Source organism: Pyrgilauda ruficollis, unplaced genomic scaffold (genome assembly GCF_017590135.1).
Source record: "Pyrgilauda ruficollis isolate IOZ18807 unplaced genomic scaffold, ASM1759013v1 scaffold79, whole genome shotgun sequence".
In the NCBI taxonomy this organism is placed as follows: Eukaryota; Metazoa; Chordata; class Aves; order Passeriformes; family Passeridae; genus Pyrgilauda; species Pyrgilauda ruficollis.
In genome coordinates, this window is record NW_024529821.1 from 2544583 (window position 1) to 2563132 (window position 18550).

The following is an 18550-nucleotide window of genomic DNA, read 5'->3' on the forward strand; positions in this document are numbered from 1 at the left end:
TGAATGCAAAGAAGTGTTTTGATAATTTTGTAACAATGTATTTTCCAGAATAGGAAATAAGAAAAAACACTTTTGTTACAATGACTGCATTTTTAATATTGTTCGCTTTTCAAATTTCAATTGCCAATTAAAAATTTAAAATTTCAATATATAAATTCCCACCTGGATCTTGTGTAAGCATCTTAAAAGAAAACCAGCACCTCTCCAGTACCAAGCACTAAGAAGAGTTCAATACAACACTATCACTGTGTGTCTCCTCTTCAGCTCCTTTCCAGATCACGTAGGGAGTTGTGGAAATGCTGTGGACACTTTTTTCCCTGCTCAGACTGCAGCACATGGAGACCACTGGGTGGGACAGGACCCATCAGAGCCCCTGGGGTGCTCCCCCCACCCAGCAGCTCTGCTTCCGTCTCCAGCTGCTGGCAAAGGCTGCTGCAATTCTGTGTGGTTCCCACAGGTTTCGGAGTAATGGAACCTCCATTTGGGGTCACAGCACAGACCCCTCACAAACACAAACTTTCAGCTCCCTGGTGCTTCCCAACATGCAGTGCCCACGTGCTGGAAAGCATCACCACACATCTCCTGGCTCACACTGAAAGTGCACTGAGTGCAGTGAGAGAGATGAGAAAGATGAGAATGTACTGTAAGAAAAATCAAAAACCAAACTAAACAAAACACAACTCCTGAAATGTTATGGGGTTTATCTTCTAAAAGGTGATCATAGGAGAATCTCTACTTTCCAGAAGAGCTCTCTTTTGATGCTGTGATACTGAGTCCAGGTGCAAGTTAAAACACATGATAAATGAAATTTTTCTCTCATTTATTCTGAAATATAAGTACTTTTATTTTTCTTATTCAATTTTTCACCTGAAAATATCAGGGAACTGGATCACATCATTCAGATTATTTGGTCAGAAACCTCCATTCTAAATATATCACCCAGTACAGAAGCAGCAATAGAACTGCAACCAACAAAACACTTGCAAAGGTACAGACAGCTCTATTTCAATGAGTTACTCACTAATTTACACTGAAAAAACATGAGGCTGTCACAGCTGAGCAGTTGAAAAAACCCCACCTTGCAATCACTTGATGCTTCTGCAGTGAATAATGCAAAGGGGTTTAGAGTGCTCAGCCACAGACACGGGAAAAAGGAATTGCATCATTAGAGAAAGCCAGGCCGGTTAATTGCAGGTAATGGCCAGGAATAATGACAGCAGAGAGTGCTGAATGACGTAGGAGAGAGCACATTCTCCCTCTGAGCTGTAACTGCTTACAGCAGACAGCCTGGTCAGCCTGAGCTCGCTGGTGCCTGCCTGTGCTGCCCTGCTGCAGCTGGGCACCCTTGGCTGGGGCTCCCAGGGAGCAGCTCCCACGGGCTCTGCACCCACAAACCGTGCCAGAGGAGCACACCGGTGCGCAGGACTTCTGATTTCTCTGTCTGGTGATTAATGACTCGAATGCACAGTACTGATGGTTGTTGGACTGGCTGCTCCCTCTTTTTTCCTGCCTTCCATCCTTTTTCCCTGGATGTGGCCACTTGGTAGAAAGCCCAGCAGCAGTCAAGGAGAGGGAGAACATGGAAGCCATTCCTCTCCTCCCCTCAGCCTGTTCACCCCCCACCCAGGAACATTCTCTACACACCTGCACACAAACGTGGCTTTGCCTGGTGCTCCACAGCCTGATCACTGATTCTTCAGGAAGACATTAATTATGGAAATAGTTCCTGAAGAAGGAGAAGTGTTCCTTTGCCAGACCAATTCATCTGCTGCTGCAGCCACTCTCAGTGTCCTGTGAGTCACTCCACAGCTGGAGCTATCTGTGAGAAATGCTGGGAGTCAAGGGGAACAAGCTGTGGTGATGCACAGCAGAACGAAGGAGAGCTAAGGAAAGTGACCTCCAAACTACATGTATTTGGGTATCATCTGCTTCCTATTAGCCTGTTTGGAAGAATGTTTATTAGAACACATAATACTTGCATAATACTGTACTTGTCACATATCCTTCCCATTAGCTCCCTTTCTGAGATTACTTCCTTGGCTGAGCCCTCAAGACACCACACAGTTTGATCTCTACACTTCCAAACACTCATCACCCAAACATCCAAAAGATTTATGACCTACTTGGGCCACCCTTACTTCTAAGGGCAAGCTGAGTGTATCAGGAACAACACTTCATGTGAGCTGGAAGCATTTATTTCTATTGCAATACATGAAGCTGATCCGTCTGCATGACGCCACGTGAGAGCAAGTCAGGGAAGCCAGCAATGAATAAAACACCTGAATCCCCCTGGTGATGTCTCCAGGCAGCAGACTAAGCAGCAGCTCCTACTCCTCACACCCTGACTTCAAGGCTCTTCCCAAGAGCTGTGAGCCTCAGAAGCAGCACAGGGGTCAGGACAGAACTGTGCTGAGAATGGGCTGCTTCCCACTTCTCAACATCCTTCTGCAATGCACACAGCCCTGCTGCTCTGAGAACAGCCTGGTTATTTTCACTGCAAGCTCCTTTATGTCCCCTAGATGAAAAGAGCAGCTCCACAGCCATGGTTGTGTGAACCAGTCTCAAGCCCTCAGTCCCTCTGGCTGGCTGCAGCAGGAGGCAGAATTCCAGCAAATGTCACTCCTGACCTTGGCTGGCTCTGAGGCTGCTGGCCACCAGGTATGAAACCCTGAGAGCTCCAAGGGACTCCCATCCTCCTGCACACTGGATCCACAGAGCTCTTGTGGAACACATTTCTGAGGGAACACAGACCCAGCGTGGACCACGCTGAAGGTGTATCCCTCCATTTCGTGCTTGTTGGACCTTCCCAGGACATGCCCTGGCTGAATGCACTTCTGTAAGGCACTGAACTCCCTGCAAACAGTGGATCAGGACTGTGAAGAGGATTATACTCAATGGTTTCTCTCTGCTGATTAGTACAAGAAAAGGGCAGGGAGATTTTGACAAGGTTTATAAAATGATGCCCACAAAAGCAGGGCTAAATACTGCTCTACAAACAACAGGAGACAATAGTCATGGCATTCTTCTCAGAGAAACCAAACAGACATTCAACCAGAACAGACTCACTGCTACTGCTGGAACCATTTTAATCCCACCCATCCCCTCCCTGCTGCTCTAAAACAGGCACAAGAATAATTTTTTTAAGAAGCTCTAACTGCTGCCTGGGGAAGGAGAGCGGATTTTGCCCCGGGGGGAGCCAGGTGCTTTGCTGCTGTCTCACAGATGGTGTCCCCTGCAATGGAGCCCTTGGTACTGCATTAATGCAATCAGAGGCACCCTGCAGTCTGGTCACTGACCTGGCTGAACAGCAGATGACATGATGCCTTGAGCTGCTATCGTGTGGAATTACCCATGGAGCTGTGACCATTGCAAACGAGACAAAACCACCACTTCACCCTCTGCTCTTGGCCTGTTTTCCAGCAAGGAACAAAGCCCAGGAGCACCTCAACTCTGAGCACCATTTTGTCCTTCACTGCTTCTCACAGCTCCTCCAAAGGAGTTTGTGTGCTCTTCCTCACACCTGGAACAACTTTCCCAGCTCTACTGGCAGGTCTAACCTTTCTCAGTTCTTGCTTTAAATACCTTTTCTGTCCTTCTCCTTTCATTTCATTTCATTGCTGTAACAGCTTCCCCTCCTCTGCCTGCATAAAGGTGGAAGTTGTGTTACCTGAATGGATCTCACCTGCCCTGGGTGCTCACTGGGAGAGGCCACGGGGACAGATTCCCACGTAACATGGATCACACAGCTCTGCTGGGGGGACACACAACCACGGGCCACAGAAAACATGGTGAATAAGGAACACTGTTCTCTGGTTTCCAAAACAAGAGTGACATAAGGCAGAACCTGCTCCATGTCAGCTCCAAACCAACAGGGAGCTGCTTCCACACACTGCAGAGCTCCTCACCCCAGGACACTGCAAACTGAGCAACTGGACACCTTACTGAGAGAACAAAGCCCACCAAGAAAAATGAAATACAAAGAAACATGAAATACAAAGAACTCCCCCGAGGCTCAGACGCTCCCCAAGCTGGAGACCTTTTCCTAAGCTGGAAACTGGGAAAGCATCCTGGGAATAGCTCAGCACAGCCCTGTACCTTCCCTGAGCAAACCCTGCAAGCTGCTGCAGGGGACAGCACAGGGCTGGGTGGGGCTGGCACCTGGCCCAGGGCACATCTTCATCCCAGCAGTGAAGTCAGCACCGTGAGTGTCACTGCAGGTCTGGACAGGCACAGGAGGAGCCCAGCACTCCCACAGGTGGCACAGCAAGAGAAGGGACCTGCAGAGAGCATTTGGTGCTCAGCAGCAGCTGGCTCTGATAGCCAGGCAAGCCCAGCTGCTGCTGCAAGGCAGGAGCCAACCCACACTCACCTCTGGGGTTCATCAGCAGCTCAGCACGACATCCATGGACATGTTCAAAGGAAGGGTTTCATTACAACGTCTGGCAGCGAAACAGAAGCCAACTGACACTGCCAATGACAAGGTGCTCGTTTGTCTTGGTTTTCTTTCAATTATCAAACTGAAAGTCCATTTGGCTAAATTAGACAAAAACTGCTTTCCCATTTTCCTCTAATTTTTGTCAGCAGTCTGATGTAAAGCCCCTACAGAAGAAATATGACCAAGTTATATCAGTATCACCCTTTCTACTTCATTTACAAATAGTCTCATAAAAACCTGCCTGCACCAAGACTGAAACACGCACAGGTTATGTTAAACATAATCTGATTATTGCTTAGCGTCAGAACAGCTCAGACCGTACAAAACTGCAGAAGCAAACTCATATATTAATCATTGAAGAACAGCTCACGTACAAATAAAAGGGTTTGATGTCATCATCTGGCTCAACAGAAACACAGCCAGGCAACAGCAGCCTACCATGAACTGGCTTTAACTGGCAGGCTTCGGTGTTTGCATAAAGAATCTTCTATTAGAAAGTGGCTTTTTTGAATTCCAAGGAGTTCCTTGCTTTAGAAGTATTTTGGACAAATGAACAAAAGCTTCTTGTCTGAGATATTATATAGGAAACAGCATTAAAGACAAAAGCTAACATTTCAGAATATGTGATTGTAGACTCTATTTTGAAAATGCCTCCTGAAGAACAGTTGGTTTTTGGAAATATTTTTAAAGCAATTTAATCACAGATTTCCAAGACAGGCTGCACTCCTCATGTTCCCTGAATCAACCAAGTTCCAGTTCCTACAGGATCACCCAGTACGAGCACAAATGACTGCCTGTTTGAGACATCTTCCTGGGCTCTCCCTTAAGGGTCACTGGGAATGAGCAACGGATTGAGGTAAAATGATGCATTCAGCTGCCTGAATCCTTTGTGAAAGAAAAGGGGTCTGATCAATTCCTATTTACCTCAGCACACTTCTGGTTTCAGGATGGACTTCAGGGGTTTCATCGCTGCCTAGCAGAGAACACTAATGCTTCCATTAATGCTCCATGTGAAAACTTGGAACAGTATTCGGAGAGATAGGAACAAGAAGGAACAGGTTACTGTCAAGCACTGCTGACAGGAAGCCATTGGCACTGGAGAAGGTGAGGCTGCCCTGATCAGACAGCAGCCGTCTGCGAGAGCATTTCATTAAACACGGAACGCAAACAGGACCCGTGTGCCGCGGAGCGGCGGCGCTGGTGACTCATGCTATTGAACCACCCTGCCTCGAACCTGTTGAAGATCTTGGCCCAGCCTTCCCTTTTCAGCATGAATCCGATTAGAAAGGTGGCAGAAACCCCCGGGCTGTTGGATAAACACGGAGAGAGCCCATCCGTGCGCTCAGGTGCAGCAGCAGCAGCAGCAGCGGGTCGGACGGGCGGTGCTGCCGCAGCTCCGAGCGCGGCACCTGCCGAGCCCCCGCCCTGGCAGCCGCGTCCGTGTCCATCCCCGGCCGTGTCCATCCCCGACCGTGTCCATCCCCGGCCGTGTCCATCCCCCGGTCCGTGTCCATCCCGGTCCGTGTCCATCCCCCGGCCGTGTCCATCCCCGACCGTGTCCATCCCCGGCCGTGTCCATCCCCCGGTCCGTGTCCATCCCCCGGTCCGTGTCCATCCCGGTCCGTGTCCATCCCCCGGCCGTGTCCATCCCCCGGCCGTGTCCATCCCCCGGTCCGTGTCCATCCCCGGCCGTGGCCACCCCCGGTCCGTGTCCATCCCCCGGTCCTTGTCCATCCCCGGCCGCGTCCGTGTCCACCCCCGGCCCATGTCCATCCCCCGCTCCGTGTCCACCCCCGGCGGCAGCAGTGGCCCGGAGCGCTGCGGGAGGGCCAGCAGGGTGCCCGGCTCCCCGCAGCCCTCCGGCGGTACTCACATGGCGAGCGGGGTCGAGCGGGCTGCGCTGGCTCCCTCTCCGGCAAAGATGGCTTTCGGCTCCGCGCCTGCCGCCAGCCGGCTCCTACTGTGGCAGGCACTGTTGTGGGGAGAGGAGGGGTAGGCACCGGCTACTGAGCATGCCTGCGCCTCGCATCACAGGCGGGGAGCAGGGCGAGGCTGGGAGCGCCCCTGCACACGCTGCTGCCCGCGGCCGCGGTCCCGCAGCCAGCAGCGCCGGGCACAGCGCCGGGCACAGCACCGGGCACAGCGCCGGGCAGAGCGCCGGGCACAGCACCGGGCACAGCGCCGGGCACAGCGCCGGGCACAGCGCCGAACACAGCACCGGGCACAGCGCCGGGCACAGCGCCGGGCACAGCGCCGGGCACAGCACCGGGCGCGGCCAGCGGAGGGGCTCGCTGCGGCCCGCAGCCGGGGGGACAGGTGGAAACCGCTGCGGGTTGCTCTAACCACCCTCTTTCTGCCTCCTCGCTAGAAAGAAACGTCTTTAAAAGGAAGAGAATGACGGAAGGTGCTGCCGGTCGATCGCACGCTGTCGTGCGTGTCGTTTCATCCACTTGTGGATGAAAACCCACAGAGCAAATCCAGAGACAGATAAGCTACCAGATCAAGCACTGGTTCTGGAAAGGTTGTGTCTCAGAGGAAGTACAGCCCTTGCTTCTGGCTTAGACGTCACCTCACACTCACCCTCGATCCAGGCATCCAGCCTCACCCTCCATGAACATCAGCACCTCCCTGGCATGCCCATTCCCCTGTGCAGAACTGAAACTCTGAAACAGCACATGTTCCTCTGCATTCAAACCAAGGCCTTCACATGCTCTAAACAGAGGAAGGAATAAGAAAGTCAGCATGGTTTTTCAAGAAGTGGCATTTAACACTGCTGCCTCAACGGTACCTTGTTCACTTGTAAAAAGATGCTTCACCTGTCGCTGCCTTCACTAATTTTCCCTGGGTGTCAGTGGCAGCCAGCACTGGCCATTCAAACCAGGCATGTGGGTAAGGCAAGTAGCTTTGCTAGGTACCTGGACCTCAAATCTTGGGGTCATCAGATCAAATCTATGTTTTCTGATGTGGAAATCTAAGAAAAGGTGAATTGTTCCTCAAAGCAATAGGCAAAAGCACCACAGCTACTGGGGCTGAGCAAGGCATCAATCTCCATTTCTCAGCTTGTTATCAACCAGCAGTATTTTAATGCAGAATGTAGTCAGGGAATGTGACATCACCCACAGACATCAGGACACTCAGCTATTGCCCAAATCCAGGCTTGGGTGTTACCACAGCCTGACTCAGATGTAAGCCATGGGCTCTCAGCTCAGAAGGGACCCAGCTCCTTGGGGAACTATGGAACTCTCAGAGTGACAGTCACAGGAACCCCCCTCCCTTCTCCTCTGCTGCCTGAGAGCTTGCTCACTGCATTAGAGACTCCTCACACCTCCTGCCACTGCATTCTGCCTCTTGTGCTGGAGCCAATTATCTGCATAAATGAATAAATGTCACTTTGGGCAGCACTTCAAGCCTTAGGTTTTTTGCTCACATATCACACTCATGAGAGCTTGGCCATGGAAACTTTTCCTGAAGGAAGTAGAAAACACTTCAAACTGTATTTTCTCTATGTAAAGATGGAGTTTCAACCAATTGGTACACCCTGATGACAATCAGGAGATTCCCAACTACCTTCAAGCTTTATCCACCCACAGATTACTCAGCTCAGCACTTCTCGTCTGGAATTCCTCCACAACTCCTCCCTCCAGAGGAGAGTTTACTTTTCAGACATCCTAGACAAAGATACATTTATATAATATGTTATATATATGATTGTTTATATGATAGATTTATATGATTATTTGTGTGATGCCGCAGCAGCACTCACACTCAGGCTGGCACCAACACAGGCACCACCTGCTACCAGGGACATTCTCACCTTCATCTTCAAATCCAAGCCACACCTGAATATTGAGAAAGTGATAAGTCATGCCTAGCTTGTGAGGCCAGGAGCTTCTGGGACAGAGAGACCTTCCACCAGACCTGTCTGCCCTTCTGTGGTCTCACTTCCAGTCATTATTACATGGAGGGTAGAACAAGTGCTGGTGCTAGATGTCTCAAAAAAACCCAAAAAACCAAAAAAACAAACAAAAAAAAAACCAAAAAAACCCAAAAAAACAAAAAACCCAACCAACGAAAAACAAAAAACCAAAAATTAAAAAAATAAAAAAAAAAAAAACAAAACCAGAAAACCCCCAAAATCAAAACAACAACAAAAACAAACACCAAAAAAAAAAAAAAACCAAAAAAACCCAAAAAAACAAAAAACCCAACCAACGAAAAACAAAAAACCAAAAATTAAAAAAATCCAAAAAAACACCCCAGAAAACCCCCAAAACCAAAACAACAACAAAACCAAAAAAAAAAAAAAAAAAAAAAAAAAAAAAAAAAAAAAAAAAAAAAAAGGGAAACAAAAAAAACCCCACCAAATCAAAAAACTGGAAGACTCCAAACCCAACCTATTGAAATGTTTTATTATACAAACTATCCAGAGCAAATGATACAGTGTTTGTGATGACCCCACGGCAGCTTTTTCCTGATTGAAGGGGAACAGAAAATACCCACACAAGCATAAAGGTGAAATGGCAGTCAGGAAAATTAGAAATCAGAAATTAGCAGAAGTGTTCCACTACAGGGAAAACACCTCAGACCTTGTGAGCACCGGGCAGAATGAGCTGAAGCTGCAGCAGTGCCCCACATCATCTGGCCATGACTTCCTCCAGAGCAGTACCAGAGAGTTCTCTAAACCAAATTAAACACCATCATTGCACAGCTGCTAAAAATAGAATTTCCTACCAGCTAATGAAGGCATCGCCATTCCAGTCCAAGAAGGCTCATGATCCTGAGGAAAATCCACAGCTGACCTGGGGGACATTTCCTTTAGCCCCACGTTCCGTGGAGTTTGCAGACTGCCATTAAAGGCCACCAAAGCCTCTGGTGTTAGAAGAGATGCAGAGACACCCTGTGGTGGCAAAACTAATACGACCAGAATGAGTTCAAACAGCTTAAATTTCATTTAAGTCACAGAACTGAATCAGAAAATCTGCATCCTGGCGACACAGAGAAATTGTCCCCCGCTTGTTGTTCAGGAACTTTCCTCTCTCCAGACCTCCTTTCCTGTCTGGCATCTTTTGCTCTGTCTGTTTGCGCTGCCATGAAGATTTTCCCTCTTATTCTGTTTGGTATGATAACAACAGCAGGATCAGGGCTGGGGCAGTTGGGGGGATGGATATGGAAATGCTCCACTTCTGGAAAATAACTTCCTACATCTTCAGCCTGCCCCTCTTGGGTATGGAAAACAATCAGGCTGCTTTGCAAACTGTTGGGGCTTTACCCCATCCATAATCTATGTTTTGTTCTGAAGCAAAGATTCATCAGTGAGGGCAGCTTCAGAGCCACCAATGCTGCTGAGGATGTTCCAGAATGAAAGCCACCAACAACCATCACCAGTGGAAATCAGTTCTGCATCTGGAGCCTTGCAGGTGCTAGAGCTTGCTTATAATTATCTAGGGACCACCTGGAGACAGACACTGAGGCTCCTGAGAATGTTCTGTACTGCTGTTACATGACCTTCACCTGAGGGAAACGTATTTGCTCATGGGTCTGCAAGGAGGATCCCCACTCAGAAGAGTCTCCATGTAGTCCATAGGTTATGGAGTGCCCACACAACAGAGTAAATCTCAGGGCCAGCCACAGTAACACTGGTACTGGTTACTGTGGCTCACAAAACAAAACACCATTAGTGCTAAATAAGAAAGGTGAGAGCAGTTAATTGGTTTATAGAAAGCAATGGTAATTAAGTTTCACGAGATTTAAGCAGAAAAGAAAAGCAAGGCAAATAAATCAATTATGCAAATGCTGCATTTTCACACCTGATCTGGAATGCATTTAAACAAAGTAAAGAAGGAATTCCCCCTAAAACATCACAACTTATGCCACTGGAAACTCAGCACAGCCAGACAAACTCATCTTTAAAAGAGAAATTAAACACCATACATGTGCAAAGTACAATTTTCCAGAAACTATTGTCAGAAAGGATTAAGAAAAGATCTGTTCTAAGTATCTTCAATCCTTCGTCACCAAGTTCTACACGTTTATTTTAAATAGCTTGTTTTCTTCTCTTGACTTTTTAGAAGAGTGGAATTGGTGGTAAATGACCCAGCCTTTGCAGCTCACTTCTCAGAGGTAAGGCAGATGCCTGCCTGCCCAGTTGCTGCCTTTATTAGCCACAGGGGGTCTGTTCTGCAGGGCTTCACCTCAGCACCACTGCTTACCTAAGATGGGTCTTGCATTTGCAGATTATTTTGTCACAAATTAAAACCTCAAGTCTGGATTTGTGGGGTGTGTAATTTTCTTTCATTCACAACTTCTATTCGTTCCTTCACAGCATATTAGTGCTTTAGTGATAATTTCCTTTTACAGGTCACTGAAGCATTTGTAATTTCTCTCATAAATTGTCTTTTCTGACATTTCTCTGAGAGATCCAAGTTCAAGTTACCTGGGTTCTGTTAAAACCCTGGGTGGCTCATTACCAAGCCTGAGTAGCAAGGTGTGATGCTCTGTGCTCCTTCAAGGGATTTACAGTTCCTTGTTAATGTGTATTAATGGATAATTTTGAAAACTTTGCAGCTGTGATCCTGCCAAGCATTTGCACAGTGATGCCCAGTCCCTCCTGCCTGTGTGTGTCCCTGTGGTAAAAACAGGGAACTCTGCTTCAAAGTCTGTGAGGGGCTGAGGAGGCAGGAGAAGAAGAGTAAAAGAAGAAAAGTTAAAAATGGTTGCCAATTTTGTTTTTAAGCCTATGAGCTTCGTGTGGTTTGATTTAGAAGATTTGTGGGAAATATTTGTAGCAGGCAGGAATGAAACAGACAGAGGAGGGGGGAGCATGACCCTCCGAGTCAAGCAACCAAAAGTTAATGTAATTACCAAATATGAAATGTGGAGCAGAGGGACTAATTCGATCAGAGAGGCCAAGGGGATAATTCTTGGAGACAAAGCATTGCAATGCGGAAATGCGGGCTAATCAGCTGCTTTATCAAAAGAAAAAGGAAACAATTTGCAAGGCTTAACTAAAATCCCCAGTTGGTTCTTCATCTTTTCAGGGGTCTGTTTTTGCCTAGCAGCGTTTGTTCCATCTCACATTTGTTCCACTGCCCCTGGTCCCTGCACAGAGCTGCTTTCCTGGCTTCTGGCTCTTCGCTTGTGTCAAACGACCCGACCCACCTCTGCTCTCGGTTTAAGGAACTCCTCGGTCATGAAAGACAGCATGCAGAGGGAAATATTCATTCTAGTCAATGTCCAAGCCTACTTTTCATAATTATCTGGAATAGAGCAAGACTATCCAGAGTCACTTTGTGCCTGCAGGATTTCTCAGAGCAGGTATTTGCCTCATCTGCTGGAAAGCAGCTGCTCAGTGATCTCCACTGAACTCCTGCGTGCCTGGGTCCCTCTCAGGTCTGTAAAGCAGCAGATCCAGACTTCACCAGGTACAACCCAGCAAAGCAGAGGTTTTCAGATTCAGACTTCTGCTTCCAGCTAAGCAGGTGCTGCTGGTATGACAGATAAAACGAGCTGGCACAAGGGAAAGAAGGAACTGACAGAAGAAAGCACAGGAGAGGGGAAGCACGGCCAAAAAAAGCGAGAGCGGCTCTTCAAGAAGAGATTTTCTCGACTGAGCCTCTTCTCTGGGCCTCCCAAAAATAAATTGTAAGTACATCCAAGATTATATTTTGCATACATTTACATAAAAGAAATTTTGGGAGTATTTCCAGAGCAGCTTTGGAAGAGCCACAGACACCTTGTCACCTCTGTTTGATTCAACTGTTTCACAAACGAGGAAACAGAGGCTAATTGAACAACTTGAGCTAAAAACTTTGAAGTCACTGGCAGCACTAGAGATGAAATTAATTTCTCCAAGTCTTGTGTGTCTGTATGTTTATCTTATCTCCATTTCCCTATGCCTCGAGCAAGAGATTAGCAGGGGCAGCATCTTTCTCCAGGTACACACCGGCACTGCCACTGGGACAAACCCACAGTTTCCAGCAGTAATTAAAAAAAATAAATTAAAAATTACTTTGTTGCACCAGAGCTGTAACTCTGCAGCGCAATGGAAAATGTCAATGCACGGGCAGCAGCAAAAATCACTGTTCAGCAAAGTTAATGATACTAGATTTCTGAAAATTCCTAATTAATGTCTGTGTTCCTGCAATAGTGCCTTTATATTTACTCTTTCCAGTTAGAAGGAGAAAAAGGGAAATGAAACAAAAAGACAAACAAATAATAACAATTCATTTTTTTAACCAAAGTAAGCAAAGGCAAAGGTTACTTTGAGCTTACTGCTTTGTGGATGTATTTGTTTTGAGTTATCATTATCATTCTTATGGGATTTGAAATTCTCTTCTTGGGTCTTTCTCCCTGGTATTATTCTTCCTTAACATGAAATATACTGAGTGTATGCTAAGATCAAGGAGGGCCTTCCAAAAAGTGTCTTTTCTCATCCAAGAGCTGTTTTCCCTACAGATCTCCTCAAAGGAGTCTGTCTTTGGTAATTATCATGAAATTACTGTCTTAGCAGGAAGTGCACGCAAGTCTCCACAATTACTCAGCTAACTGCATTAGCCTTGATAGCTGCAGCAGCTGGTTGCAGGCTCCACAGAAGATTAAAATACACTAGCAAGAAATGAACCCGAGAGCCAGATTTTTCCCTCAGACTGATCTAATTGCAGCACAATTAATACCAAGGGCTTGGTTTGGGGGTTTTTCTTGCTGCACTGCTGAGGAACTGGACAAGAAACATAGTCAAACATCCAAGAAGTAAATTACTGCTGTGAAATGTTCTCTGTTGTTCATCATTTCACTGAAGAGTGCATTTAGGAGGCAAATACAATTGAAACAGTAAAATTCTGTTTTCTGAATATTGATCCTTATTTGTAAGTGATTAATATGGATTTTCCCCAGTTTGACCTAAAAGAAAAAAAAAAATCAAAAGTTGAACAGTAATCTAGTAACCTCCCATGGTACTCCCATGTTAGTGGAGAGAGAGTCAGCCTCCAGACTTTACTGGATCTATTCCTACAGACACACTGCATGGCAATGGGATTTAAAGGCATTCCAGCCATCAGGGCTTACAGACCTTCCACAGTGGTGCAGCCAAACCAGATCATCTCTGCAGTCAGCACTGATTCATGAGCTCTGTGAGGGATTGTGTAGGTAGAAAGAAGGGTACATAATTTGATCAGGAGAGCTTTCCTCTCAGCTCTTCCATCTCTGGCCAAGGCCAGTGCAATACTGGCCAGTGCTGGCTCTCTGGCCAGCATTGGTGTGCATTGCTGGTGCACACAAGTGGGACAAGAACCTTTGTGGTGGTGTAGGGGAGCACGGGGTCAGACCCAGAGCTCTGTGGAGTTTGTCTTTGTGCAAACACATGAGGCTCATGACACAATAATGCACAGAAGAGTTGCACATTGAGCTCCTATCGCATTAGCTGATGCCACTCCTTTATGGTTTTGTTTAAATTATGAAAATCTTTTAATAATTCTGGGTTGCAGCCCGCAGGGAAGGAGCCCGCTGGCAGAGGACAAGCGGAGGTGCTGGCACAGGAGAGGCGGCAGGCGGCCGCAGGAGGAGCCGTGCCCGCAGCCGCAGCTCGGCGCCCCGCGGCGCTCCGGGAGGATGTGTCCGAGCTGCGAGATCCTGCTCTGCCGGCCCTGCGGGACCCTGCACTCGCAGCGCGGCTTCATCGCCCACAGCCTGCTCGACCACTACGACAGCGCAGCGCTGCGCTGCTGAGCGCCCTGCGGGGCACGGGAGCTCTGGGGGCCCGGGCGCATGCCAGCGCCAAAGGTGGATCCATCGGGATGAGGGATCCTGGCCCCGAGCGCATGCCAGCGCCAAAGCTGGATCCATCGGGGTGAGGGATCCCGGCCCCGAGCGCATGCCAAAGCCAAAGGTGGATCCATCGGGATGAGGGATCCTGGCCCCGAGCGCATGCCAGCGCCAAAGCTGGATCCATCGGGATCAGGGATCCCGGCCCAGCAGCAGCCCCGCGCAGCCGCAGCCGCCCCGCAGTTCACTGCACGCATCACTCATTTAACCAGCACAAACCCCATAAACAGAGCTGCAACCTAAATATTTCTCAGCTGTTAAGGTCAGGGAATTGTTTCAGAAATATTCTCCAGAGCCTTCTTTCTCCTCTCAAGGAAACAAAGATTATCCCGTTGAGCCGCAAACGCTAGCGTGACGATTTCAGGCAGAGCCACTTGCGATGTCTTTGTTTGCTTCAGTGTTGTTTGTGGTCTGGAATATTAAACGCTTTATTTTTAAATTAACTACTACAGAGATGCAATTTTATGGGGGAAAGGGGCTTCTAAAAGCTGTCTTGGCCAGAAGGATTGCAGCACACATCCCAATTCCCTCCTAGAATTTCCAAACTTTCACATGTTTTCAATATCTCACTTGTGATCCTGCACCTTGCCTTAAAAAGAGCAACGACAATCACAACTCACAAAGTATTTAAGGCTCCTTTGAGCTTTTAAAGCCTGACCTGTATTTTCAAGCAGTTCTTCAAACAGTGCAGTACAGCTCCAGACACCAGGCCAAGGCTCTGGGGCAGGGGTGGGTGGCATTAAGCTCCAGGTGTACCAAAGACTTTACCACTGTGGAATTCCCAAGTACAGGTGAGGGGTGGAATTAGCCTCGGGAACAGATGGTCCCAAGTCTAGCAGCATGCACTTTTCCTCCCATGCCAAGGGGCACACTCTATGTGCAGGATCAATTCCTTCCTCTTTGGTAGGCAAGAGGCTAAACAGACTTAATCTCCCACAGCTGTTAATATTAAGGGTTCTTTTATTTAGCCAAGCAGAAGAACGCAGGCTGGGACATTTGGACCTTCGTTTCATCTCTCCTTTTCCAAAACTCCAAAGTAACAAGTCCACAGGGAAAAGGACTCTATGTCCTTCCCACTCCTCTTTTGGAGCTGTTCCATTTTTGTTCAAATGAATATCGGGTAAGGTGACTGGAATCCAGATTTTTTTTCCTATCCCTAGAGAATACTTGGCTATGACATCTATTCTTGTGGTTTGTTTCCAGCTTCCCAGGAAAAGGGTTTCAGCAGGAGGAGTTCAGAGCCCCACATACAACATTCTGTGCCCCAGAGTATCCTGAACAACAGCGCTCAGCTCCCTTTGTGGAATGTCAGACACTCAATGCTCCTCATGCAAGAGGTACAGAGACCATTTCAGAAACCAGACTGAGCTGCTGAAAGCTCCCAGGGCAAAGCCCATCAGGAATTTCATGCAGGAGAAAGCTGTAGGCAGGACTCACAAACTGGAATGAACCACTGCCAAGTTCCTCCTTTCTGCCCAGACTTCACTGGTTCTGTACATTGCCAGCAAGTGCCCAGACTTCCTGCCCAAATGCAGACTTCTAAAGCCAGAAATGAGATCTTACAAACACCCTTGTGCTACAAGGGCCTTAATCCCTCCAAAACCACGTTTCCATGGTGCTTGATTGTCACTGCTGTTCATTTTCAAAAGCCAACCAGGACCTGGCAAGCCAGAATTAACTTTCACATTTCTCTGGGACTGCTATTCCTAAACTGGGACCCTTTACAGCTCTCCCAAGAGTAAGCCATACCACTACTTTAAGAAATATAAATTCAACCCCATTCCTCATCATCAAGCAATCCAGAGGAGAATTCTCCAGAGAATCACCTGAGGAAGAGCAGGGTGACAGACTGAAAGGATGAAGGACTAGCTCATCACAACAGCATTACTTTAAATCCTCCAGTCCCATACAGTGAAATCAGTTCAAATAGGTCACAAGTGAGCCTTTATCCAAGTGTTCCAGAACAAGACAAGAACAAGAAAGTTCTCTCAGCATCTGCCTGGTAGGATTTCCTGTGTGGCTTGCTGAAGGACACAACAAGCTCCTCAGGTGGGTCATGAGGCTGGAAAGGCACCCTAGGAGCAGCAGTGTGCAAACTGAGCTCCCTGAGCACAGCAGCTCCCTCCTGTCCCCGATGGATGCTGCTGTGCTGTGCTGGCTGAAGGACAGCTGCCAACACGGGCAGGGTGAACCAGTGCTCCTGGCAGGACCACCTCTCCTCTCCTCCATCAGCATGGAGTCATGCTTGGGGAGAGTAACTACAACACTTCTGTTATGCACTGAGGCAGCACCAACAGTTTTGTACTTGATTTCTCAGCAGCTGATGAATTACTGCACCTTGCCTGCACTGGCTACCAAAGCCTGCTGCAGAGACCTGCTTGGGGCTGTGTTTGCTGCAGAGACCTGCTTGGGGCTGTGTTTGCCATAACTTCCCAAACCCTTACTTCCGGGTCAAACCATGACAGACAAGAACAAGAAAGTTCTCTCAGCATCTGCCTGGTAGGATTTCCTGTGTGGCTTGCTGAAGGACACAACAAGCTCCTCAGGTGGGTCATGAGGCTGGAAAGGCACCCTAGGAGCAGCAGTGTGCAAACTGAGCTCCCTGAGCACAGCAGCTCCCTCCTGTCCCCGATGGATGCTGCTGTGCTGTGCTGGCTGAAGGACAGCTGCCAACACGGGCAGGGTGAACCAGTGCTCCTGGCAGGACCACCTCTCCTCTCCTCCATCAGCATGGAGTCATGCTTGGGGAGAGTAACTACAACACTTCTGTTATGCACTGAGGCAGCACCAACAGTTTTGTACTTGATTTCTCAGCAGCTGATGAATTACTGCACCTTGCCTGCACTGGCTACCAAAGCCTGCTGCAGAGACCTGCTTGGGGCTGTGTTTGCTCCTACCACACCCAGGTTCATGTGTGTCCATGGAGGTCAGGCACTAGAACCACACCTTGAGCTTGGCCTGGCTTTAATCTCATCAGCTACACCACAGTGAGCCCCTTTAGTCTCCAAAATCCCCAGAGCCCTGTGCAAACAGTGAGGCCCAACAGCAGCAGGGCACTGTCCCCTCACATGGCAGCACCTACTGACACTTGTGCACCAGAACAGCTCTGCTCCCTCAGCTCTTGGAGTGTCATGCCAGACAAGTCATTTTTTAAATTATTACATCTCAGCAGAGGATTTTGGGCTTAGATTTTAAAGCTGGCTCAGACACATAATTACACTAATACAGTATATTGTGAAAGAATAATAATAGAAATACTGATTACACATTTAAAAGATGTAGGCTTGAAACCATCCTACAGAATAAAGCTACAATATAGCCTGACATATCAATTATTAAGAGCCTCTACTATTTAATTATCTGATTTCAATAGCTCTGGGAGATTAAAGAGGAATATTGGACTCTTTTATATGAAATACAGGAATGGGCTCTGTCCAAGGCATTTGCTGGAATGTGAGTGACTTGACAACCAACACCACCCCACTGCCAAAAGAACCAATACAAGCACGAGAGGGAAAGGAAGCAGCTCCACAGCTGAGGGGCAAATGCATGGGAGCTCCTTCCCTGGAAATCCCACACAGGACAAGCAGGAGTGTGAAAGCAGCAGTTGTCACCGTTTGTCACAAAATAAATGATTCAAGGTAGAAAGCAAACCCATCAAGTAATCCTGCAATCAGTAATAAACCAGAACAAATGAAGATCATTTACACACTGCATATACCAAATTTTATGCCGTGGTTTTTAAAGCAGCCCAAGCAGATTTCCCCTCTGCCAGATACAATGAAGGCCTTGACATGGAAAAGTCATTTTTCCAGTGGACATATACAAAAAAAGGCAATTAACATAAGACCATGTGAACTGAAGATTCAACACAAAATCTTTAAATTCTCTTATTATAATCTAACCATTTGATGACTTCTGAATTCAGAAACTGGTCTAAAATAATATGTTCCAAATCAGCCCAAATTAACTTACCGATTTAGTATTAGAGCTGGATATTGTGAGGAAAGTACAGAAATAATCAATGGACTGATGTGCCAAAATCCAGTCTTCTCTTGAATGACAAACAGCGTCAAAGTCTCCTTTGACTTTCCACAAAGCAGTTTATTTATTTATTTGTTTTCTGAATGAAAGTCTGTATGCCACAGGCTGTAGCAAGTATGATGAAAACCAGGGAAAGTGGTGATCTTTTTACTAATACAATTCAGCAAACCAGGACTCTGCTCAAAACGTAACATGAAGGCATCACAAGATCAGCTTTGGTGCCCTGGTAAATGCTGCTTCCTGCCAGGTTCA

At 47.5% G+C, this 18550-nt stretch overlaps 1 protein-coding gene across 1 annotated transcript in view; it reads right to left on the reverse strand.

Annotated features, from left to right (window-relative positions):
- Window positions 1-5883, reverse strand: part of LOC121363978 (vesicle-associated membrane protein 2-like) — a 45756-nt gene extending 39873 nt beyond the window's left edge. Inside the window, 2 exon segments of the mRNA XM_041486785.1 lie at window positions 5516-5569; window positions 5735-5883. Coding sequence (XP_041342719.1) covers window positions 5516-5569; window positions 5735-5883 — 203 coding nt within the window.
- Window positions 5884-18550: the final 12667 nt, after the last annotated feature.